Source organism: Coregonus clupeaformis, chromosome 19 (assembly GCF_020615455.1).
Source record: "Coregonus clupeaformis isolate EN_2021a chromosome 19, ASM2061545v1, whole genome shotgun sequence".
NCBI lineage: Eukaryota > Metazoa > Chordata > Actinopteri > Salmoniformes > Salmonidae > Coregonus > Coregonus clupeaformis.
The window spans coordinates 56,175,385-56,201,122 of NC_059210.1; the positions used below are offsets into that span (position 1 = coordinate 56,175,385).

The window sequence follows — 25,738 nt, forward strand, 5'->3', positions numbered from 1 at the left end:
ACCAAATCCATCCCCTTACACAATGAGGAAAGCTGCAGATGAATATGATTGTAGATGTTATACAACACAAGGGCTCTCCAGTAATCAGACAGGGCTAAGAGGATGATCTGTCCCTGCTGGAGAGTGCTCCGACCTTCAGCACAATGGGCTCAGTGATGTCGTAGGTCTACTACTCAGTCCCCTGTACCCTTAGTCAGACCTGTTGGAACCGGGCAGCTCTCAAGTCCCTCCTGATTTAAAACTTCCAGAGCCATCGTGCTCGGCATACCCAGGCTTAATTTACAGTGGAGAACATTTAATTGAGCCAAGGATGATCAATTCTGGTCCTAAACAATAAGGTTTAAGTGGAGAGTGAGGGACTTAAAATAATGCAAATTGATCAGGGGTTAATTTGGGATGTTGTCGTTGGTGGTTGCTTTTCCAGTATCCTTTTTTTTTTACATGTACATCTATTTAAATCCCAATGTATGGTTTCTCCCATCCTAAGGCAGTAGGAGTGACTTCCCCCTGAGTACGCCAGAATAGTCCCAGAAATCTTGTCCTCCAGAGATATTACTACTGTTCTGTCAAAATATGCTTCCTAGACATCTAAAACTAAACGTTCATCTCCTATCAGTAGAACACCTTATAACAGCACAGTTATCTGATCAATAGGACTGGAAAGTATAAATCTCACATATTGCTTATGATGAGACAGATTTATATTGGTTATAATTAGATTACACATCAGACAATAATCATTTGACCAAGATCCTTGCACAGCTCTCTGTGTCAACCAAATAATAAAACAATACTTGAATCACAGCAGAGCACAAAAAATCCACACTGGCAGATAATGATGAGATAAGCTAAACCAAGGCAGCAGTGTCTCCTACTACTTCAGCACTGTGGTTGTTATCTCCTGTAATTAAACACCCCTGTTCAAGCACTTCTGACCATCAACACTCGCCCCCATCCCCCTCATCAGCTCAGCCTCTTCCTAAAATCTCTTCCTTTGCCCAGTTCATAAAATCCTTATTTACATTGCTTGACAATTAGTAGAGAAATGTAGTCCATAAAGGAAGTTAAATTATAAACTACGGTTAATTTGCAATGTTTAGAGCTGAATCGTTACAATGGTCTAGTAATAAAACTAAAAATGCCATGTATTGCTCAACAACGTGAAAAAAATCCACTGAACAACAGACGAGTCTGTTAATGTCTCAGATAGTAACAGAGAGGATGTTGTTAATGATCAAACACCAAGTAAATAAGCCACAGAGCTGCCAGAGTTCACAAGGGAGACAGACACAGTCATTATGCTGTGTGTCTTCTATCACCCAGGTGATTAAGCATAGTTTACTGATGTATAGCTAGCTGAAGCAGAACTGTGCAATTTCCTGGAATCTGCATTTACCTGTCATAATCACTGGAAATTCACCAGATGTATAACATAACATATCATTAACATTTACCAGAGTTTAATTTACTTTTGTTGCTAATCAAATGACCAACAGTGCCTAGACTGAAAATAGCTCCATATCAAAACAGAGAGCAAGCGAGAGAGAAGAGATAGAGTGATAAAGATGGTGATTGAGGATAAGAGAGCCTCAGTTTACCCTCTACAGTAAACCCACCTATGTAACGCCCTCTGTGCCATCAATTACCTCATGTACCTCAGGCTGGACCCTCCTGTTCCTGTGTCCCTGGCTGCCCCAGCAGCCCTGAAGGAGGTTAAAGCCACAGCAGGCAGGCGAGGTCCTTTCTCCCCCCATTATGAAGCTCCTCCATGCTGCCACGCCCACGCCACACCTAAAACCCACCACACCCAACTGGAGAGGGCTCTTTTAGAGATTAGGGTCAGATCACCATAGAGCAGAGGGAGGATGCTGTCCGTTTTACAAAAACCTTCCTTATCTTCGCCACACTGGTAATGTAGATGTTCTTGAAGCACTCCTTAATAAGACTTCCTGTGGTAGTTCACATGGTGGAACTGGTCGAACAGAAGCTGGACTGAGAAGGGTGGTTCCCTGTATCATCTGTATCAGCCCTGGGCTTCCTCGTCAATTTCTCACCTGCTTTTCTCTGGTCCAGGAGACAGGCAGGCAGGCAGGGAGGGGAGGCTGCTGCTGTGCTTGGTGAGGGAGGAGGACGCTGACGTGTGGAGAGGGCTCAACGAGGGACACATTCTGAACCGGAGATGCAGCAGCAGGGGCCTGGTGCTGGCTTCCTGTGAGGGGCCTCTTGGGGAGGAGGAGTGCAGGTGACAGGCCCCTCTCCCTCCCAGGTGGGCTCTTTATGTGGCGGAGGAAGAGTACTAATAGGGCTCCCAGTTGGCCTGGCTGACGCCTTCTGTCTCCTCCTGGAGACAGAACCACTAGAGCTGTCCTATTCCCCCCATCTACCACCTGCTCTTCTGCAAGCCCCACGGGACGCTTCCGCCTTGCTGACAAACAGCGCAGAGATGAAATATTATCCTGGTGCCTGCCACGCTGCCAGCCTCCACTGCAGCAGCTGGAGGCTGCACAGTCCATACCAGGACAGACCACAGAGGAACACTCAGAGGATGACTCTGACGGTGCTTTGGAAAGATAGGAGGTTAGAGGCACTAGGCCTAAACCAACCCCCCATTTAATGTTACAGAAGATGGTCAATAGGCCTACAGGTGAGAAACTCTGTGTGAATAACTTTTACCACATCACTTCTAAGGCCTGAAATCCAGGCGTCACTTTAGTTAGCAGTTGTTTCAGCATGCTGTGCTGTGTGTGGGTCTCTCAACATGACAGCTTGCCTCGCAAAGGAGCAGACCTAAACAGATCTATCTTGTTCTATTTGGTCTCTGCGTACTCAATACGCACTTGCAATGAGCAATGTGTCTACCATGGTCAAAATGTACTGCACGTCTGTGGCAATGTCAATCAAACCATAGCTATTGTTTATTGTTGCATGAAAAAGCTGCTATTCTCTATTAACGTCATCAGGCTTACTGGAGCATTGCCGAAGTGTCACCCAAGGCTGCCACTCAGTCTTTGTTTCCTCCTCACACAGCCTCATACAGCTTTACTAAAACAGGAACAATTGAACAGACTGCTGGACTCCTAGGGCCCCCAGATCTCTGGGGCTTATAGGTGGGAGCTCACAAGTCAGTCAGTCAGTCAGTCAATCAGTTAGTCAGCCAGTAAATCAAGCAGGGATGGGATTCATGGGAGGGGAGGGAGTGAACAGCAGGCAGGGAGGGCCTAGTTGGCCAAACCTCCTCTCAGACTCAGAGCCAGAGGCCCTAACCGGCAGCCTGCAGCCTGTTGTGGCTCCCTAACAGAAGCCAGGCGCCGCCAGGAGACACAGCACAGACAGTATCAGTGTCTCCTGACGCTTGGCAGAGGCAGGAGTCAGGGTAATGACTTGGCTGGCAGGCACGCCGCAGCATCTGCAGTTTAGTCAGCGAGCAAAGCGACAGCACGGCTCGGGGAGAGATGTGGGTCACGTTTACAGGTGATGATAAGGTTGCCCCGTGTGATGATACGTTTATGGTGCCCGTGTGAGGATTAGTTACCATAATCACCATACCCTCTATTTATAGGTCCGTTTTATTCATGTCCATAAAACCAATGTGGCCCCGTGGCCAAGAGTCGTGTGTCAGAGTAGCTGGGGACATAGATCTGTAGAATAATCAGGCTCAGGTCAAGCCAAGCCAAATCCCATTAGCCATGTGAAGGTCCTTTCACAGTACTGGCAGGGAAAGCCAAAGCTGGTCTCCTAGCAAAAACTAAAGTTTCACCCAAACAGACCAAATTGGAGGGAAATAGGATAATGTATTAAAGGAGAAAGACACTGTATGGGAGCTAACAGATACATACGCAGCTTTGTGCTTTTGATGACAGATAAATAAGTACTGTAAACTGTGAGTTAAGTAAATACAATTTAAGTAATCTCACAAACAAAGCCATCAAACAATTAACTATGAAAAAATATAATAATCAATGATATAAACTCTGTCTGACTGTTTAGGCCTATAATAATTACTGCAGGTGTTTAAGTGCTCCATAACGGGGGTGGGAGTGGACCAGTGGCCTAGTCACTCACTGTAGCGTCAATAATGTGTGATATCAGTGCCAGCCGACTGGTCTAGGCTACCAACACACAGACCTCCCACAGCCTAATCCCCCCAGTACTGACACACTCCCACTAATACTGGATTCATATTCTATTCCTATCTTATACATTAAATACATGGATGTCTTGAAAACCTCTAATCACATTAAAGAGGTCTGGTGTTATCATGTCTGGCTTAACCCCAGACAAGATCAGAACCTCAGAGTGGACAGATGCCAAGTATAGTCAACATGGTACATATTCTACAGAGGGCACCTTCCCTGGCCTGGTTTAGGGGATGAGTGTACTTTCAATTACGGCATTGTCTTGTTTTATGTCTTTTGTCCCCTGTCAGAATCCCTCAAAACTAAATCCCCAGCCTTCCACAAGCTGCCCCCGAGCCACCAACATGACCACAATGAGCAGTGTGTTAGATTATCTATGGTCTGACCCTGAACAGGAGAGAGAGAGAGAGAGAGAGAGAGAGAGAGAGAGAGAGAGAGAGAGAGAGAGAGAGAGAGAGAGAGAGAGAGAGAGAGACAGAGACAGAGACAGAGACAGAGAGAGAGAGAGAGAGAGAGAGAGAGAGAGAGACAGAGAGAGAGAGAGAGAGAGAGAGAGAGAGAGAGAGAGAGAGAGAGAGAGAGAGAGAGAGAGAGAGAGAGAGAGAGCATTCTCATCATCATGTTATAAATAAAAATGAGTCACTTCCTTAATGCAGAATCCGCACTGTTTACAGTCATCATCATGACTATATTCTACATAATGCCAACTTGCCTTTTGATGACCCTGGGCAATGCAATCAAAACTCAGTATCAATAATATACTAGACAGACAGATATGGTACAGAAACCATATCCATACCCTTGCTCTGAGCAGAGAAGCTGCAGCAGTACTGTGATAGCCAATCGATATCAGCAACATTGTGCAGGCCAAATGTGAATGATACAGCAGATTTAGTCCATTCCTTCAGCTCTCTTGTCTTTGCCATGCCCCTGCTAAACTGCGCTCTTAAAATACACCTGAATTAGTGCCACAGATATTAGGGGACCAAGATAGTTGATTATTTTACATTGGAATTGTGTGTCCAAATTGACAATAATACATTGGTTGACATTATTGGCCGCTTTCCATGGTCCTGGAGAAGTTACAAGCAGAGGAGCACTGTGTCACCCAGGTAAGACGAGCATCATGATGTCACCACCAGCCCTTCTTTCACGTGTAATAACTCACACACCCGTCACCTTCCACAACAGACTTTGCAAATAAAATCAAAGTTTATTGGTCACGTACACAGATTTGCAGATGTTATCGCATGTGCAGCGAAATGCTTATGTTTCTAGCTCCAACAGCGCAGTAATTAATACCTAGCAATAAATAATAATACACACATAATCCAGAAAAATACAAAAATAAGTTCAATAGGATGAGCCCTGACTAGAATACAGCATATAAAGTGGGTGAAACAGTATGTAAACATAATTTAAGTAACCAGTGTTCAATGACTCTATGTACATAGGGCAGCAGTCACTAATGTTGCAGGGTAGAGTACCGGGTAGTAGCCGGCTAGTAACAGTGAATAAGAACAGGGTAGGGTACTGGGCGGTTTAACAGTCTGATGGCCTGGAGATAGAAACTGTTTTTCAGTCTCTGGGTCCTAGCTTTGATGCACCTGTATTGTCTCCGCCTTCTAGATGGTAGCAGGGTGAACAGGCTGTGGCTCGGGTGGCTAAGTTCCTTGGTGATCTTCTTGGACTTCCTGTAACACCTAATGCTCTAGATATCCTGCAGGGCAGGCAGTGTGCCCCGGTGATGTGTTGGGCTGAACGCACCACCCTCTGGAGAGACAGTGCAAGGTGATCCCCTTAACCCCTTCTGTCACAGACTGGACACAAAAGGTGTAGTCCAAAACCAGTGAGACACGAACAATAACAATTACCGCAAATGTGGGAATTAACCCGATGACATGTGTAAATGTACAATGGGAATGTACACTTGTTTTTTCATAGGCCAAAAGCCGCCAAGTACAAGGGCTGTTCCAAAGCGTGTAATCAAATCACATCGATAGCCGGGTCTTTGACAGAGATAGCTTCTCAGAGACACTATGGCTGTATTCTAGTAAGGCTCCATTCAGGCCTGGCTCATTCAAAAGGCAAACAGGCACTCACACAGGCCTCAAAGGCCTTTTTCTGACCAACGCATCTCTCATTATGTTATTTATCTTTACATTTGTCAAGTTCACAGAGTGTTTTTTCTTTACTAGACAACAATGCATTATAATGTTCCTGATATCAACTCAGATATCCCGGATCTCACTTCATGAGCAAATGTCTCAAAAACGAAATACAAAAATCAACCTTCTTATGTAGTATATTTCGGAGCAGGCAAGTCTTCACACATTACACGATGATGGCCCGTCCCCATAGAGGAAGAGCCGGGCTGTGTTTTGGCACTACTATCCAACCGTACCCTACCATTACTCTGTGTTGAGGAACAACAGAGCCTAATGTAACAAAGCCAGTCACTAATTAACATCGCCCTGGGTTGCTATTTACACAGCATTCCCTGCAAATCCAATTAATGTTCATTAGACTTGGGGAGCCGCCCAGCTGTCCTCTCTCAGCGATGCCACAACAACTGTGCCATGGAAACAGCGTCCAGGACAACAGCCCGTCCCGCAGCTATCACAGCCCTGTGGAACAATGGGACAGATAACATCCACACATGGCAGAGGGGACACCGCTTTGCTCCCTGGCTCCATTGTGGTGGCGGCAGTGTGTCGAGCTCCAAACGCTGAGTGGCCTCGACCACGTGACGACCTGTGACAATAAGACTGACAGCCTTTGTGCTCTCTGGGCACTGTGACCCAGCATACAAGTCTCAGTGGCCCTCTGACTGACACATTTCACCTCCATTTCAACACTGACTGAGCCACAAATGAAATGGGGAAAAAAATAGTAAGGACATTATTGATAAAGGCAGTTGTTGAGAGAGTGGGTTGAATAACGTTTCATTAGTTGGATGAGTGGTGGGTGGGAGTGTGTGTTCCTGACCTGTGTGGGGAATGTATAGGTTAGGATTTTCAGTTGCAGTACTATGATGTACTATGGCCGGGGACTTTAATGCAGGGAAACTTAAATCCGTTCTACCTAATTTCTACCAGCATGTTAAATGTGCAACCAGAGGGAAAAAAACTCTAGACCACCTTTACTCCACACACAGAGACGCATACAAAGCTCTCCCTCGCCCTCCATTTGGCAAATCTGACCATAACTCTATCCTCCTGATTCCTGCTTATAAGCAAAAACTAAAGCAGGAAGCACCAGTGACTCGGTTAATAAAAAAGTGGTCAGATGACGCAAATGCTAAGCTACAGGACTGTTTTGCTAGCACAGACTGGAACATGTTCCGGGGATTCTTCAGACAGCATTGAGGAGTACACCACATCAGTCACTGGCTTCATCAATAAGTGCATCGATGATGTCGTCCCCACAGTGACCGTACGTACATACCCCAACCAGAAGCCATGGATTACAGGAAACATCCGCAATGAGCTAAAGGGTAGAGCTGCCGCTTTCAAGGAACGGGACTCTAACCCGGACGCTTATAAGAAATCCCGCTATGACCTCCGACGAACCATCAAACAGGCAAAGAGTCAATACAGGTCTAAGATTGAATCGTACTACACTGGCTCTGACGCTTGTCGGATGTGGCAGGGCTTGAAAACTATTACAGACTACAAAGGGAAGCACAGCCGCGAGCTGCCCAGTGACACAAGCCTACCAGACGAGCTAAACCACTTCTATGCTCGCTTCGAGGCAAGCAACACTGAAGCATGCATGAGAGCACCAGCTGTTCCGGATGACTATGTGATCATGCTCTCCGTAGCCGATGTGAGTAAGACTTTTAAGCAGGTCAACATTCACAAGGCCGCAGGGCCAGACGGATTACCAGGACGTGTACTCCGAGCATGTGCTGACCAACTGGCAAGTGTCTTCACTGACATTTTCAACATGTCCCTGACTGAGTCTGTAATACCAACATGTTTCAAGCAGACCACCATTGTCCCCGTGCCCAAGGACTCTAAGATAACCTGCCTAAATGACTACCGACCCGTAGCACTGACGTCTGTAGCCATGAAGTGCTTTGAAAGGCTGGTCATGGCTCACATCAACAGCATTATCCCAGAAACCCTAGACCCACTCCAATTTGCATACCGCCCCAACAGATCCACAGATGATGCAATCTCTATTGCACTCCACACTGCCCTTTCCCACCTGGACAAGAGGAACACCTACGTGAGAATGCTATTCATTGACTACAGCTCAGCATTCAACACCATAGTGCCCTCTAAGCTCATCACTAAGCTAAGGATCCTGGGACTAAACACCTCCCTCTGCAACTGGATCCTGGACTTCCTGACGGGCCTACCCCAGGTGGTAAGGGTAGGTAACAACACATCTGCCACACTGATCCTCAACACGGGGGCCCCTCAGGGGTGCGTGCTCAGTCCCCTCCTGTACTCTCTGTTCACCCATGACTGCATGGCCAGGCACGACTCCAACACCATCATTAAGTTTGCCGACGACACAACAGTGGTAGGCCTGATCACCGACAACGATGAGACAGCCTATAGGGAGGAGGTCAGAGATCTGGCCGTGTGGTGCCAGGACAACAACCTCTCCCTCAACGTGACCAAGACAAAGGAGATGATTGTGGACTACAGGAAAAAAAAGAGGACTGAGCACGCCCCCATTCTCATCGACGGGGCTGTAGTGGAGAGCTTCAAGTTCCTTGGTGTCCACATCACCAACGAACTATCATGGTCCAAACACACCAAGACAGTCGTGAAGAGGGCACGACAAAGCCTATTCCCCCTCAGGAGACTAAAAAGATTTGGCATGGGTCCTCAGATCCTCAAAAAATTCTACAGCTGCACCATCGAGAGCATCCTGACTGGTTGCATCACCGCCTGGTATGGCAACTGCTTGGCCTCCGACCGCAAGGCACTACAGAGGGTAGTGCGTACGGCCCAGTACATCACTGGGGCAAAGTTTCCTGCCATCCAGGACCTCTATACCAGGCGGTGTCAGAGGAAGGCCCTCAAAATTGTCAAAGACTCCAGCCACCCTAGTCATAGACTGTTCTCTCTGCTACCGCACGGGCAAGCGGTACCGGAGTGCCAAGTCTAGGTCCAAAAGACTTCTCAACAGCTTCTACCCCCAAGCCATAAGACTCCTGAACAGCTAATCATGGCTACCCGGACTTTTTGCACTGCCCCCCCCCACCCCATCCTTTTTACGCTGCTGCTACTCTGTTAAGTATTTATGCATAGTCACTTTAACTCTACCCACATGTACATATTACCTCAACTACCTCAACTAGCCGGTGCCCCCGCACATTGACTCTGCAACGGTACCCCCCCTGTATATATAGCCTCCCTACTGTCACTTTATTTTACTTCTGCTCTTTTTTTTCTCAACACTTTTTTTGTTGTTGTTTTATTTTTACTTTTTTTGTTTAAAATAAATGCACTGTTGGTTAAGGGCTGTAAGTAAGCATTTCACTGTAATGTCTGCACCTGTTGTATTCGGCGCATGTGACCAATAAAATTTGATTTGATTTGATTTGATTTGATGAACAGACTCATGAATGTGACTCCTTTTAGCCTAATTCTAGCCTCATTTTGTGGGACAACACCCACCAGGGCTGACTGTGTCTCCAGGCCTCTGGGCTCCTACCAAGCAAGTAAAGTGACATGTGAACCCTCTGCTCTCTGACACTGATACAGCCCTGTAATCTAGCGGAGGTGAGGTCTCTCTAAATTGGCTGCTTTAATTCAGTGTCCGGTGTCAGTCGAGGACAAAGCTGCGATGAGAAACCTTATCAGGGACAGAGTTCATCAGAATATTGGGTGGCAATGCAGTGCACACTGTGGCCTGGTTCCCAAGGGGGTGGCAGTCTGAGTTGAGCTAACTAGGAGTGGGAGCTGAGCCTTAGGGCTGGAGCATACAACATGGTCCAGGCCAGGCACAATCCATTGGAGAATGTGCACCTGGTCTCCCTTCACTAAAAGGTTTAACTACTGCAAAACAGAACAATGTACCCTCTAAAAACAAAGGTATCAAGCAGTTGGGGTGTTAAAAGTGTATTTTCATGTAATAGAACTCCATTGTGGATCGAATTAATCAGTGGAAAGTGTCATTGTAGCACAATACCCTTTTACATTTCACATCCTGCAGAAGTTGAACTGCAGTGAGTGAGGCACTTGATGCCTCTGTCTAGAGATGACGCAGTGGGTTCTCAAGGCTGTCTAGCGAGAGCAGCAACAACAACATCACTAGCCGATAAAAGAGCCTGAAAGATAATCAGCCTCCGCTAAAAGCTCAAAATATCCAACTGTTTCCTTGGCAACAGTTCTTGTTGAAACATTTCTCAGAGGTGCAAGAGGTATCAAGGCTGTTTGTCTATCTCAGTGTGAAGTTATAAGTTATTTAGACAAATGCTGACAGCGTCAATGCCAACTAATAAAACATCCTAGCCTGAGGCTGCAATGTTAAGTTCAAAGCACTATACAGGGCAAAAAATTGTGCAACAAAAGAATTGTGCTACAATCAGATCTACGTGACTAAAAAGAGATGATTTACATTATTGATGAATGACAATGTTAAAGAGCAACTGCCCCTAAAAACCAACTGCTCATTTAGAAAACAGCCTATGTTTTGTTCCACAGGATACAAGTGGAAAATATAAAGATCCAGGCCCCTTACACTTCAGTGTTGTGATGCAAAGATTCTAGCTAAATGTATAGCGCATAGAATTAAAAAGGTATTGTCGGACATTATTCATTCTAATCAGACAGGTTTTTTACATGGGCGATACATTGGAGATAATATAAGGCAAGTACTGGAAACAATAAAACACTATGAAAAATCTGGGAAAACAGGCCTACTATTCATAGCAGACTTCGAAAAGGCATTTGATAAAGTACGACTGGGGTTTATATATAAATGCCTGGAGCATTTCAATTTTGGACAATCTCTTATAAATTGGGTTAAAATCATGTATAGTAACCCTAGGTGTAAAATAGTAAATAATGGCTATTTCTCAGAAAGTTTTAAATTGTCAAGAGGAGTGAAACAAGGTTGTCTACTATTGGCATATCTATTTATTATTGCCATCGAGATGTTAGCTATTAAAATCAGATCCAACAATAATATCAAGGGATTAGAAATCCAGGGCTTAAAAACAAAGGTGTCATTGTACGCTGATGATTAATGTTTTCTTTTAAATCCACAACTTGAATCCCTCCACAGCCTCATAGAGGATCTAGATACATTTACTAACCTCTCTGGATTACAACCAAATTATGATAAATGTACTATATTACGTATTGGATCACAAAAAAAATTCAATTTTTACATTACCATGTAGTTTACCAATAAAATGGTCTGATGGTGATGTGGATATACTCGGAATACATATCCCAAATGAAATAAATGATCTCACTACAATACATTTTAATAGAAAGTTAGCAAAAATAGATAAGATCTTGCTACCATGGAAAGGTAAGTACCTGTCAATTTGTGGAAAAATCACCCTGATTAACTCTTTAGTATTATCCCAGTTTACCTATTTGCTTATGGTCTTGCCTACGCCTAGCGAACAGTTATTTCAATTATATGAGAAAAAAATATTCAATTTTATTTGGAACGGCAAGCCAGACAAAATTAAACGGGCCTATTTATATAATGAATATGAATTCGGAGGACAGAAATGATAAAATATTAAAGCATTAGACCTATCACTAAAAGCTTCAGTCATACAAAAGTTATTGTCACGCCCTGACTCAGGGGACGCTTATATGTTGAGTCAGGGTGTGTATATTCCTTGTTGTGCTTTGTCTATGTTTAGGATCTAGTATGTCTAGTTCTATGTTGGCCGGTGTGGTTCCCAATCAGAGGCAGCTGTCGCTCGTTGTCTCTGATTGGGGACCATACTGTCTCCTGAGTGGCGCAGTGGTCTAAGGCACTGCATCGCAGTGCTAGCTGTGCCACTAGAGATCCTGGTTCGAATCCAGGCTCTGTTGCAGCCGGCCGCGACCGGGAGACTCATGGGCTGCGCACAATTGGCCCAGCGTCGTCCAGGGTAGGGGAGGGAATGGCCGGCAGGGATGTAGCTCAGTTGATAGAGCATGGTGTTTGCAACGCCAGGGTTGTGTGTTTGATTCCCATTGGGGGGCCAGTATGAATAATAATATGTATTCACTAACTGTAAGTCGCTCTGGATAAGAGCGTCTGCTAAATGACGTACATGTAAATGTAATGTAAATGTTAAGCAGCCTATTGGCACTGTCTAGTTGTGGGATCTTGTTCCTGGTAAGGTTGGTTGTGTATTCTACCTTAGGACTTCACGTTTCGTTTCCTTTGTTGTTTTGTCGTGTGTTTATTAAGTTCAATAAACATGTACGCATATCACGCTGCGCCTTGGTCTGACCCGTCATTCAACGAACGTGACAGTTATACTTAAATCCGAACTGGTTCTCTAGCAAATTAGTAAAATTGTCTCACCAAATGATCAAGAATGGCCTTTTTCCCTTTATTCAGATTACAACCTCTCACTTTAAGTTATTTGAAAAGGAAATAATCTCCCAAATATCATTATTTCTAAAACAAGCCATAGAAAGTTGGTTGCAATTTCAATTTAATCCTCCAGAAACGACAGAACAAAAAATGCAACAAATATTGTGGTTAAACTCAAATATACTAATTGATAAAAAACCTTCTTTTTTTTGACAAAATGTTTAAAAGAGGTATAATCTTCGTAAATGATATTATCGGTAGGACTGGTGGAGTTATGTCGCACATGCAGCTAACAAAAACATATGGAAATGTCTGCTCTACCCAAAATTACAACCAAATAATTGCAGCATTACCGCAAAAATGGAAAAGGAAAGTGGAAGGGGGAAAAAGTAAGGAACTTGTCTGTCGGCCTTCCATTAAAGAATATATTTGGTTAAAGAAAATTGTGATAAATAAAAAAGTATACCAGTTTCATTTAAGGACCAAAGTCTTGACAGCCGTCCCATATAGATTGCAAAATAGTTGGGAAGAGATTTTTGACGTACCGATTCCATGGCATAGTGTTTATGAATTGATACGCAAAACGACGCCGGATTCAAAACTCAGAATTTTTCAATTTAAATTATTATATAAAATTATTGCTACCAATAGAATGTTATTTATATGGGGGATACAATCTTCCCAGCTCTGCAGATTTTGCTGCGAAGAGACAGAATCATTAGATCATCTGTTTTGGTACTGTCCATTTGTAGCTTGTTTTTGGACACAGGTCCAGGAATGGCTAAAGGATTGTAATATTTACCTGGAGCTAACCCTGCAGATAGCACTACTGGGTGATCTGAAAAGTCATAGTCAATCGATCAATAATATAATAATACTTTTAGCAAAAATGTTTATTTTCAATTTACGATCTGTAGAAACAATGAGAATAGAAAGGTTCAGAACTTTTGTAAAACATCACAGTACAGTTGAAAAATATATGGCAAATAGAAATCCAATATGGATGGTGTTAAGAGATAGATGGGAGGTGTTGAATGGAGCTGAAGGATGGGACTAATAACAACAACTAATAACAACAAGATAACTAATGTAAAGCATACTGTGTCCATAATAAGTATATAGGTTATAGGTTGAGAGCTTTTGTGAAAGAGCACAGTTAGAAAAATATGGCATATAGAAGCAAACCAGATGGACATCATGAAAATGATCAGAGGAAGTTCACGAGTAAAACAAACAAAATATAATTATTGTAGAATTTGACTGGGTCCATAAAATGTATATAGTATGTATGGGCTGGAAGTAGAGGCCTAAGCGTTGTTGTTCACTAGTTTACTCCAATTGGGGAAGGGGTGGTGGGGTTGGAAAGTAATGAAGGGAAATATAATTTAAAACAGGATATGTGTGTGTGTATGGATGTATGTATATATGTACAGTGAGGGAAAAAAGTATTTGATCCCCTGCTGATTTTGTACGTTTTCCCACTGGCAAAGAAATGATCAGTCTATAATTTTAATGGTAGGTTTATTTGAACAGTGAGAGAAAGGATAACAAGAAAAAAATCCAGAAAAACGCATGTCAAAAATGTTATAAATCGATTAGCATTTTAATTAGGGAAATAAGTACTCCTAATCTCAGCTTGTTACCTGTATAAAATACACCTGTCCACAGAAGCAATCAATCAATCAGATTCCAAACTCTCCACCATGGCCAAGACCAAAGAGCTCTCCAAGGATGTCAGGGACAAGATTGTAGACCTACACAAGGCTGGAATGGGCTACAAGACCATCGTCAAGCAGCTTGGTGAGAAGGTGACAACAGTTGGTGCGATTATTCACAAATGGAAGAAACACAAAAGAACTGTCAATCTCCCTCGGTTGGAAAGTAATGAAGGGAAATATAATTTTAAAAAGGATATGTGTGTGTGTATGTATGTATGTATGTATGTATGTATGTATGTATGTATGTATATATATATGTGTGTGTGTGTATGCATGTGTATATGTGTATGCACTAACTGTAAGTGTATGCATACTAAATGTATGCACTAACTGTAAGTCACTCTGGATAAGAGCGTCTGCTAAATGACTAAAATGTAATATATATATATATATATATATATATGTGTGTATGTATATATATATATATGTGTGTATGTATATATATATATATTTGCGAGGGAAAAAAACACATGGGGGATTGGAAGTGATGCAGACAATTACATTGATGGAAGTTACAATTTATCTGAAATATTAAAGCTGATCTACCCCCTAAAAAAAAACAATTCAAAAGAAGAAAAAAAAAGGTTCAAAACACTATACAGGGCAAAAACTTGTGCAACAAAAGAATTGTGCTACAATCAGATCTACGTGACTAAAAAGACATGATTTACATTATTGATGAATGACAATGTTAGAGAGCAACTGCCCCTAAAAACCAACTACTCATTTAGAAAACAGCCTATGTGGCATCGATAGGAGTCAGAAACATTTAATCTACTGTCAAAATTCACTACAAAGTGTAAATGGGATAATTTTGTTCATAAAGTCAGTCTCGTCCAAAACAGAGTTTTGTGAGACTTGTGGTCTTGACTGCATCACAACATAAATGAAGGTTGGATTTGTTTCAATCCTGCCCACATGCCCACAGCTGGCAGTACACAAGTAATAATCAATTCAGAGTGCAGCTGCACGCACCCAAACATAATGCCTGTGGTAAATTTGCTATGACTTTGGATATCCCCATGGGGCTAGTTAGGGACCATCGGTAAATTACACAATGTATGTAGGAAAATATGTTACAATTCCAATAGCTCCAAATGTCAAAAGACTTAAAAACCTTAAACCAACTATAAATTGTAGAAATTAATATGCAAATATTGAAAGCATTTAATGAGAAAACTAAATGGTGTGCAACATGAAATTATTGTCTCAATTACATCTCAATTACATACATGTAATTTATTGACGGTCCCTAACTAGCCTCAGTGGCGATAGGCTGTCCAAAGTCAAACCAATTTTGGCACGGTCCACACCAGCCAGCTGAAGCTAATTGGCTAAATAATGTGTCTAACTCTTCCCACCTGCGAACATACACAAGAGACATCCACATTATACCACACCCCAATACCAACTCACGTTTTAATTCAGTCATGGTGGCTAGCATTTCTTAATGAACCAAATCTTAAACGAGGTCAAATCAGGAAGTGCAGTCGCCCTTTAAAGGACTTGACTGTAGTAGCATATTGAAGTTACCATATTTCTGCTGTGCCTTTGGACTGGGTGAATTTATATTTGTTTGAGGGTGCTCATGTCATGTCCAAGAACATTTGCAATCTTTGTTCCACATTGTGGCAATCTGACAGGCTACATGTAATTTCTGTGGTGATGGAAATGACAAGTTACCTCGTCTTCATTTTCCTTTGTTCTTCCATGATTACCTTGTTTTCAGCCTAATTCCAAACTGACATCCCGTTGAGGTAGTTATTAATAGACCCAGTCCCAGGTAGCATGGAAGCCACTTCCTGTTCTGTCTTACTTCAAAGGGAATTAGTCATTCCTTCCTGCCGGGGACTGTCAATTCCCATGGCAGTGGAGTGGCCTGTATGAAAAATGTATCAGCGGAGAGTGGAACCAGAGTGGAACCCTGACCTGGTGCTGACAGGTGATGTATTGACCACACTCATCTCCCTGAGGCTGGCCCATACTAGGTTTAGGTCACACTCACACCTGACTGCTGGAGCTCTCAACAGAAAAATGGTAGGCTACTGTACCTAGAGCCCTCTTTTGAAATGTTGTAGAAGGCTCTGACTGCACCAATAATGTGGCCCAGATTTTATTGATCCCAATGTTCCTGACTTTATAATAAGTCTGTTTAGTCTGACGGATGTATGGATGCATGCAGGGTACACCTCTTTCACATTTTCCGTAAGATCAATGTGATTATTTTGTAATAAGAGTTATATGATCATGTAATAACAGTGTTCTAAAACGCGTGTCTGGTTTACTTTGGTTTCTGGTGACATGTACACAAGTTGACATTCAAAGAGAGGGCAGAGAGGACCAGTCAGGTGGGCAGCGAGCCTGGGGCACTCCTAATAGCACATGCTCAGTGAGTGTGGAGTGCACAACAGTCCTACAACCTGCCTTCCAGCCCAAGGGACCAAGACTCCACAGACACAAGGGAATAATTGGTTTCTGGATAAATCAGCCCCCCTTTTGATTAAGCTAATGAGAGCCTTGGACATAAGTGCAATACCATTTGCTTTGGGGTGCTTTGAGCAGAAACAACCTACTGTACTGAAAAATAGAAATGGCAGACAGATTTCTGGAAAACTCACAGGCTGTGCTTTTCTGATAGTGTTTTCGTCCTACCTTTTTCAGCAGTGGGAGGGAGACACTATTCCTCTCCTTTATCAGGTTTTCCAGCTTCTTCTTCATTGCATTCCTGTCAAAAACACACAGTATCCTGTGATATAAGATATTCAGATGGTTTAATAGCCTCGTTTATCTCAGAGAAGTTGATTGTCATGGTTATCCAATTAGTTTGTTTTAGAAAGGTTGCCCTTTTCTTGGTTTGTGTACATTTACATATACATTTTAGTCATTTAGCAGACGCTCTTATCCAGAGCGACTTACATAAGCAATTAGGGTTAAGTGCCTTGCTCAAGGGCACATCGACAGATTTTTCACCTAGTCGGCTCTGGGATTAGAACCAGCGACCTTTCGGTCACTGGCACAACGCTCTTAACCACTAAGCTACCTGCCGCCCCAGATGTAGGCTGAGGTACAGCTCCTAGGAGCAGGGAGCCTGTCCTGGATCTATTGTAAACCAGTGGCATACTACTGACCCCCACTGGCAAAGACCTGCTTCAAAATAAAAATAAACATGATCCACATTTTGATAGCCTACTCCCCTACAAATAGCCTACTAACTAACCTCTTCTCCTCGGAATGATTAGGCGCACTCATGATTAACTATATTAAAAATCAAACAGATTACTGTGCTGTCACGATCACGCCTGTCTGACCTCCCCGAATACTTTCTTATAAAATGATGATATCGCGCGGATGGGGTCCGGCAGCGTGTTGTAGGCTATCAATGTAGCTGAGCTGCGGGGGGGCGCGCCTCCCACGCTTCAACCGTGCAGCACATTTATGGCGCTCTCTCCGTAACCAGGGTAATTTCTCAGTACTCTAAAAACAATGGATCTGATGGCGTCACAGTTACACAAGTTCTCTAACATCTATTTGTTCGAATTCGGGTCGGATCCATTAATGATTTTGTGGTTATCTGGTCTGGACCAGTTAGGGTCCTTTCCCGAGGCCCCAAGGTCATAAACTGAAGATGAAGTGTGACTCAAATAAGAAAGGGATTTTATGTTTTGTAATTTGCACTATAACTGTAGCCTAGAAGATCATATATGTATCTACAACGGTAGGCTATGCCTGCAGTGAATGTTATCATCTTCACACATTCATGTCTGTTGTTATTAGGAAATGTGCTAATAGTCACTGAGTTTACTCATTTACATTTACATCATTTAGCAGACGCTCTTATCCAGAGCGATTTACAAATTGGTGCATTTAACTTATGTGGGACAACCACTTTTTTTATGGGGAGTGGGGGAGGGTGGGGTAGAAGGATTACTTTTATACTATTCCAGGTATTCCTTAAAGAGGTAGGGTTTCAAGTGTCTCCGACTCCGCTGTCCTGGCGTCGTGGGGGAGCTTGTTCCACCATTGGGGTGCCAGAGCAGCGAATAGCTTTGACTGGGCTGAGCGGGAACTGTGCTTCCGTAGAGGTAGGGGGGCTAGCAGACCAGAGGTGGATGAACGTAGTGCCCTCGTTTGGGTATAGGGTCTGATCAGAGCCTGAAGGTAAGGAGGTGCCGTTCCCCTCACAGCTCTGTAGGCAAGCACTCATCATCAGCCAACAGTCCAATAAGCTAATTGAACAATTCCACTGAATAAATCAATACCCTTCAGTTGCATTCAGTTGCCACTGAATGCACCCTGCCAAGATAATTCCTGATTAAATTAAGTGAAACACCTGTAATGCATATCATGCAGTCACTGCAATAAATGAAACATCCCAATAATTGTGGATAATAGTATGCTACCTGAGACCTTTGTTTAGTTCAATCTGCGTGTGATTTGTGGCTGAAAACTGTCATCCAGGAAGGAGAGACGTGCAAGCAAATAAAATAAAAAATAAAAATAAAACTACTGAGTAAAATAAGACTTCCTTTCACTGAAAGTGACTTCTGTTACATTTGTCACTATATAACTTAACCATCAAGCAAAAAAATAGATAGATCAATAAATTGTAAAATGGCTAATTGAAGAGCGTACTTATGAAACCTCACCAATAACATCTCTATTCTTTCTTCTATGCAGGAAAAAGCACTGCAAGTTTGCGGATTTGGAAAATTCACCGAAGCTGCACCCAAGCAGATCTATAGATACTGGTACACTGTCCTACCAAAAACATGTTTTTTTTGTCTCTCAATAACCACGTTTCCGTCCACAGCTTTTAAGCGAGTAAAGTCATATTGTATTTTTAAAAAATCATGACAACTGTGACGGAAACAGGACGTTTCGGTGTAATTTTATATAAATGCCGACAGATAATTTGTCATGATTTGTGTCAGTAAAATTAATTATGCGGGAAATGTCGGTGGAAACGCCTTCATGCGCAAATATTGATATAATAAACATTACAGTGCATTCGGAAATTATTCAGACCCCTTGACTTTTTCCACATTCTGTTACGTTACAGTCTTATTCTAAAATTGATTAAATTGTTTTTTTTCCCGTCATCAATCTACGCACAATATATCGAAGTAAATTTGGAGTCACGCGATGATATGGTGTGTGGTCTCCCACTACTACTCGGGGAACCATGCAGTTTAGTAGGCTACAGATGAAATAAATTATAATGGACTTCACAGGGTGGTGAAAGTGCACGGTGATGAGCTTGATGCTGCAATCCAATAAATATTGAGGGTCTTCTTCTGGTAACATGATTGATGCTTGACTGCCGTTTGACAAATAAAAAATATTCTCGCTCTTATCCATAATAATCTCATCATGTAGACTAGACAACACGCACAGCCTACCCGCACTGTATCTGAGCTGTTGGCTAGAGCGCAGGTGCCAAGACCAAAGTAGGCACATTTACTATTTAACGCAACGTTTTTGTGACAAAACTATCCGTAGAGTTGAAAACGCGATGCCAAAACATTGAACTTTAAATTTATATTCAGAACATGAAACCTAAGCGGAAAAAGTACATTTTGTCATTTTGTCTACGTCATCACGCAAATATTTTTTTTTATATGCATCAAGTCCATTTGGTGGAAACATACTGTACCACTGGTGCGCACAATTAATGTTCCAGCAGGGGGATAGCTGGATCAAGCAAACTTCTATAGTCTGAGGGTGGAAATAACCATGATCAGAGCTGCCAACTCTCACGCTTTCGCCGTGTGACACACGTTTTTGCCTGTTTTCACACGCACTCACGCCACACATCCAATTTCTCACGCAAAAAAAATCGGCCGAGACGTGTTCGTTCCTTTTTTCAAACTCCCCGACGGTAGATGGCGCTGATGAGCGCCACTGAACCATATGCGCTGCACCCCGAAGTTAGCGACAGAAGAAGAGATACTATTGCTGCGAAAGACAACAGGAGAAGAAACGGTCACTACCTCAAGAAGTCTGATAAGAAGCTGAGCTGAGACTAGGTATGTAACAATGAAATGTCGTCCAATTGAGTACTCACTCTCTTAAACTTTAAATCTTGAAATAAATTATTTGTTTGTGCGTGTGAACATGATTTAGTGTGGTGAATGTATTCCAAAGAATTTAACATAAATACAGGAAATGTGTGCAATAGAAGTATACCTGCTGTTCTTCTAAGCCACCGTACCAACTTTCACTTCTTTCAACTTGCTGCTTCAGAGAGGAGTCATCAATATTTTTGTTACATGATGAGGTGGGATTGGATTTTGCAGTTTTTTTCCATTCTGTGTTTCTTGCCGATATCTGCAGGGATCCTCTAAAACAGGTTTCACCTACTATATTTGTAAATGTCTGTTATAGATGGTGAAATTCGAACGCAATCTATGTTCCAAGTTTATGGTTCCAGCAGCTCTGCAGTGCCATGAGGAGCCTTGTGAAATTGCCTTTAAAGAAAAGGCAAACCATTTACCAGGTTAGTATTTGACTATTATTATGATCAAACACTGTGATATGTGATATTTAGCCTTGTACCTTATACCGATATGCTGTATCTGTGACAGGCTAAATTTAACAGATTACTCGACGAGGGTGACATCACACCACAGCAGGTGGATTCATTCCATGAAGCTGTGTTGTGTTTCTTGACAAGTGCTGTGGACTATGCACTTAAGAAGCTGCCACTGGAAGAGCCACTGATCAAGCACGCACAATTTGTAGATGTATGGCAGAGGGCTGAAAGTGACATCGAAGATGTCCTGTACTTTGTTGAAAGGTTAGTTTTTTTTCTCTAATTATTGTCTATCATCTTAGCTAAAATACACTGTGTTTTATGATGAGGTGTGTTCACTCCTAAACTGCACATGAGATATTCTTATGTGGCTTCTCCTCAAAGATGTGTATGAACTGCTGCTGGTTGATGACTATATACCTAAAACGTAACAACTTGTAACTCTACTTTCATAAATAGGTTTCCCCATCTCCTCCCATACCATGGGTCAGAGGAGCATGACCTTCTGGGTGAGGAGTTTCTAAATTATCAGACTATGCCAATGATATCCCTGCAGGACCAAACTGAAATGGAAAGCTTCTGGGCTGAAATGGCAACCCGGAAGCATAAGGTACATTTTTTTCCATTTTTTGTCTTTCCTTTTGGCAGGTGTGGCTTGGCTACATCTGTTACTTAAAATTGTTGCATGCATATGTGTCATGCATGTTGCAAATTATGCATGTTTTTATCTGAACTTTGTTAATGGATCAACCTACAGTATACTTACAGTATTAATCAATCAAAAATCAAGGTATGTTTTTCCATTGTGTTTTGGTGCATTTTCCATAGGTGACAGGAGCCAAAGAATTCGAGAGGCTTGCTGCCGTCGCCAAGCTTGTCCTGGTGTTGCCCCATGCAAACGCAGATGCTGAGAGGGTGTTTTCAGTTGTGGGACTGAACAAAACCAAGAGAAGAAACAGCCTAGCATTGGATGGCACCCTGTCCTCAATAATGACCATAAAGATGGCCAATCTGGAGCCCTGCTTCAAATGGGAGCCCCCCTCCGATATCATCAAGGCCTCCAAGAAGGCCACAGCCAGTATAACCATGCCGACAGATCATAGACAAGAGGCTCATTTGAGATGAGCCCGGTCTGCGCAGAATCGATCACCGGCGATCACCGCCCAATGCATGCTGGTTAGATTTGTGTCCGACTTGATCCCGACTTTCTCTGACGTCATGCACACGTGGGCAACGATAACCTCATGAGATCAAGGCGGCAGCAGTTCTGAGACGCAGGCAGTGCAATTGCTTTTCACCGACTGCAGGACCCAGGCGGACCCAGGACAAAATCTCACTCCAAGGTTTTTTGAAAAGTTGGCAGGTATGCATGATGGACATGGGTGTCACGGATTCAGCCGAGGCTGCTCCTCCTCCTTGCTCGGGCAGGCTTCGGCGTTTGTCGTCGCCGGAGTACTAGCTGCTACCGATCTATGTTTCTGTGTTCAACTTGTCTTGTCTTTATTGTTCACACCTGGTTCCATTATGTATTGATTACTTCCTATTTAACCCTCTGGCTCCCACTGTATTTTGTGCGTGTTTGTTGATGTTTGGTTGTCGTCTGGTGAGCGGGTTTGTGTCCTCCCTGAGTGGAGGTCATGTTATTTACATTACCCACGAGTAAACTACGTTTTCAATTAGCTCTGTGTCCTGCGCCTGACTTCGTCCTACCGATTCACACTGACACCCTGACAATGGGTGAAATCTGAGTTACAACCAGAGTAAATACTGTATCACAAAAAAATGTACACCTGTATGCAAAGTATCAATAAATACTTGTTAATATTACAAAAAAATACTGCACAATTGCAGATATGGTAAGGAATGCATGTTAAATAAATAAACGTTTTTATAAATAGCAATCACTATATAAAACATTTAAACAAAAACGAGTACAGAATTTCAATATTAGCAATGCAACACAAGAGTAACAGGCTAAACACACATTACACCAAAGAAGAAGATTCTGACTTCTCTCTGTTTAGTAGGGCAATAGTCAGTTTCCACTAGCAGTGGGGTGCAGGGGTTTGACCCTTGCTAAGCGGGACAGTCCCAGTCGCAAGCCTTGTCCTGGGGACTTCGTGGTGGAATTTGCGGTTGAGCTGGGACTTATTCCACTCTGTGCTAGTGATAAAGGACAGAGAGTTGAATTAAGCCACACAGACACACATATATAGGGAGAATCTCAATTGGATTTTTCCTTGCCTCCTCTCCTCCGTCCTCTCCTCGCCTGCTTTTGAAAAAGGTCAAGGTAATCGAGGAGCAGAGGCGAGGAGAGGAAACGTGGACACAAATGCGCTTGCATGAAATGAGACTCTCCTTCTCCACTCGCGCGTCATCAGGCAAATTATGTTTACAGTGGTGGAATCCCCAAATAAATGTGTAAAGTGATCAAATCAAATGTAGCTAGTTGTGCAATACATTTTATAGATAAAAGCACAAGTAGCGTATCATTTAGAAATGTGTGCATGCTTTTCTTTCGAAATAACACCTGCTGATTCAAATGAGGTGTGGCGGGTTTTAAAACACTTCAGCGCTAGCCGCCAGGAAGATACTCTTGTGCATCCTTTGCTGAAGTCGGTAATCGAGGAGGGAAGCTTACTCTTCGGTTTGCCTACTAACGAATTGACACTCTCCTCGACCACTTATCGGTTTCCGGGTCGCGGAGCACGGAGGAGTCGAGGAGAGGACAGACTTTTGCCCAGTAGAGAATCTCCAATTGTGTCACTGAGCCTCACCTGGTGGATTCCACTTTGGAAGCCTGCCCCCTACTGGGCTGATAGGGGATGGTCTAGCAGGTAACGTGGGAGTGGCATCAAGCTTCCTCTGAGTTGACACAGGCGTTGATGTAGCTGGAGTCGGACTACAACTCTCTGTGGTGGGAGTAATGTAAGCACAATATACTTTACATCCAAAATAATTGGGTGAACATTCCTTATTTATGGAATTCGATAAGGTGAATCAGAGAAGCACCTGAGGTGGATTGTAATTTGCTTTTGGGGAATTTTTTAAGCTTCTTTTCATCTGCTTTCTTAGAGGCTGGAGGTTGAGCTGTTTTGTTTTTCTTCCCCGTTTCCCCCTTTCCCACTTTCTTTGCAGTGAACTCCTCATCGCTCTCATCCTCCTCATCAAAACTCTGCTCACTCTCTGAGTCTGTAAGAATGACAGTTTAGTAATAGGATTGTAATTAAGCATCATGTTTCCACATATGTTATTCACAGTTTAACACAAGGTAAATCAAAACACTGCTATGCAGTGCAACAAAATAAATAAAATTTGAGGGCATTAACACACTGAATATGATGACAGATGGTGGCTACCTGGTGTGCAGGTAGACTGGTAATCCTTATCCTCCCGCCCACTCTCAGCCTGGCTCATCCTCTCCACCTTCAGTATGGATCTCTGTTGATCTTTAGCTTTGATAGCTGCCCGTCTCTGGCTGGAGGGGTTGACATTGGATCCCCTCTCACTTGTGACCTCAAGAAGGCCTAGGAGAGAGAGATAAAGTCAATAGAACACAGAGACTATATGCAGGGTTTACTGTTAATGTTGTGTCATGATTTACAGCATGTTCAGCTCTGTCTGAGATGTTATACAGTAGGCTTGACATGGTACTATGTTTCTTTAAATAATTTATGTTCATAAAGGCTTTATAAAAGGACCACTGAACATACTTATTCCACTGGGTGCTTTCTCTACAACTACAGCTATTTGGAGCACTGAGAGAGAACAGGATGCTTGTGAACCCACTTCATTCTCTTTGTCATCCAAAGACAATCTGAAACACACACAAACACAAAACAGTGACTGTCTATTACCAGCCTACCTGCACACTGATAAAAATAGTGCCTGACTTTGCTGGCAGTGTGTGAAGATGTTTTTCTGTGTTACACCTACAAAACATATGTAGCAATAGGTTTTCTATTTAAAAAACAAAAAACAAAATTATAGGCCTACATGTTCTTTGAATCCTGACCGAAAGATTTGCTTGATTGATGCAGACTCTTGTCTCTCTGTGGTTCTTTGACAAGGACCCGAGCTTTCTTGCTGGAAGGCCCTTTCATACAGGCAAAATCTTCATCTGATTGAACAAGAAAGACAAAACATTACAAACAGCTGGGGCATTGACATTCTGACAATCTGTAAAAGTTGAGAATGTCCAAACAGTTGACATCATCATCACGTACCATCATCAAGCTCCATCAAGTCTGAGTAATTCAATTGGTTCTTGGCTCTTTTGACAAGAACAAATACTCATCATTCATCACACTAAAACAAAAAAGTAATCATTATCGTTGCAGCTACTGTCAGCCTGCTACCTGTAGATCAGTTGAGGCTGCTGAGGGGAGAACGGCTCATAATAATGGCTGGAACGAAGCGAATGGAATGGCATCAAACCATGAGTTTGACTGTATTTGATATCATTCCACCTATTCTGCTCCAGTCATTACCACGAGCCTGTCCTCCCCAATTAAGGTGCCACTAACCTCCTGTGGTGTAGATTAGTTTAGCTAATTTACACACCTTGTTGGTCGAGCCATAATATCGTATTCAGCCAGCTTGAGAAACCAAACTCTACTAGTAACTAGCTACTGAATGACGTGACTCAAGTCTGTTAACAGTGTCCAAACTAGAAACAAAATGAAATAGTGAATAACTTAGATAAAAGACCACATTGAAATAAAATAGTACAATTTCGCAACTTATTTATTTCAAACTATCCCGCGACAAACTGAATCTGGCAGATCTATTTATTGGGTTTCTATTTAGGGGATTCGTTCTTCATGTAACGTTAC

The 25,738-nt window shown here is 42.8% G+C and overlaps 2 protein-coding genes and 1 long non-coding RNA gene across 5 annotated transcripts in view; 1 reads left to right on the forward strand and 2 right to left on the reverse strand.

Annotated features, from left to right (window-relative positions):
* dyrk4 (dual-specificity tyrosine-(Y)-phosphorylation regulated kinase 4) overlaps positions 1-17,775 on the reverse strand; it is a 43,727-nt gene extending 25,952 nt beyond the window's left edge. Inside the window, exons 1-2 of one of the 2 annotated variants that reach the window (XM_045205170.1) lie at positions 17,589-17,775; positions 17,024-17,096 (exon numbers count right to left, since the gene is read on the reverse strand). In XM_045205170.1, the coding sequence (XP_045061105.1) occupies positions 17,024-17,096; positions 17,589-17,620 (105 nt within the window). In that variant the 5' untranslated portion in view covers positions 17,621-17,775. Of the gene's footprint in view, positions 1-1,646; positions 2,003-17,023; positions 17,097-17,588 lie in introns of those variants that run through there. The other variant, XM_045205169.1, reaches the window with a different exon arrangement.
* Positions 17,776-19,998: 2,223 nt separating this feature from the next.
* Positions 19,999-20,995, forward strand: LOC121531439. Its single transcript, XR_005994155.2, has 3 exons — positions 19,999-20,397; positions 20,756-20,867; positions 20,956-20,995. It is a non-coding gene; the product is annotated as an uncharacterized LOC121531439 (long non-coding RNA).
* A 1,779-nt stretch (positions 20,996-22,774) lies between these two features.
* On the reverse strand, positions 22,775-25,679 carry LOC121531440 (RAD51-associated protein 1). 2 transcript variants are annotated; one of them, XM_041836679.2, is made up of 8 exons: positions 25,467-25,679; positions 25,130-25,176; positions 24,900-25,023; positions 24,617-24,720; positions 24,263-24,430; positions 23,916-24,095; positions 23,681-23,815; positions 22,775-23,066 (listed from the first exon to the last, which is right to left on the reverse strand). In XM_041836679.2, the coding sequence occupies exons 1-8, from the start codon at positions 25,481-25,483 to the stop codon at positions 22,939-22,941; spliced, it is 903 nt and encodes a 300-aa protein (XP_041692613.2). In that variant the 5' UTR covers positions 25,484-25,679; the 3' UTR covers positions 22,775-22,938. The 2 variants fall into 2 exon arrangements, with proteins under 2 accessions (XP_041692613.2, XP_041692614.2); XM_041836680.2 differs by having other exon boundaries at positions 25,430-25,679.
* Positions 25,680-25,738: the final 59 nt, after the last annotated feature.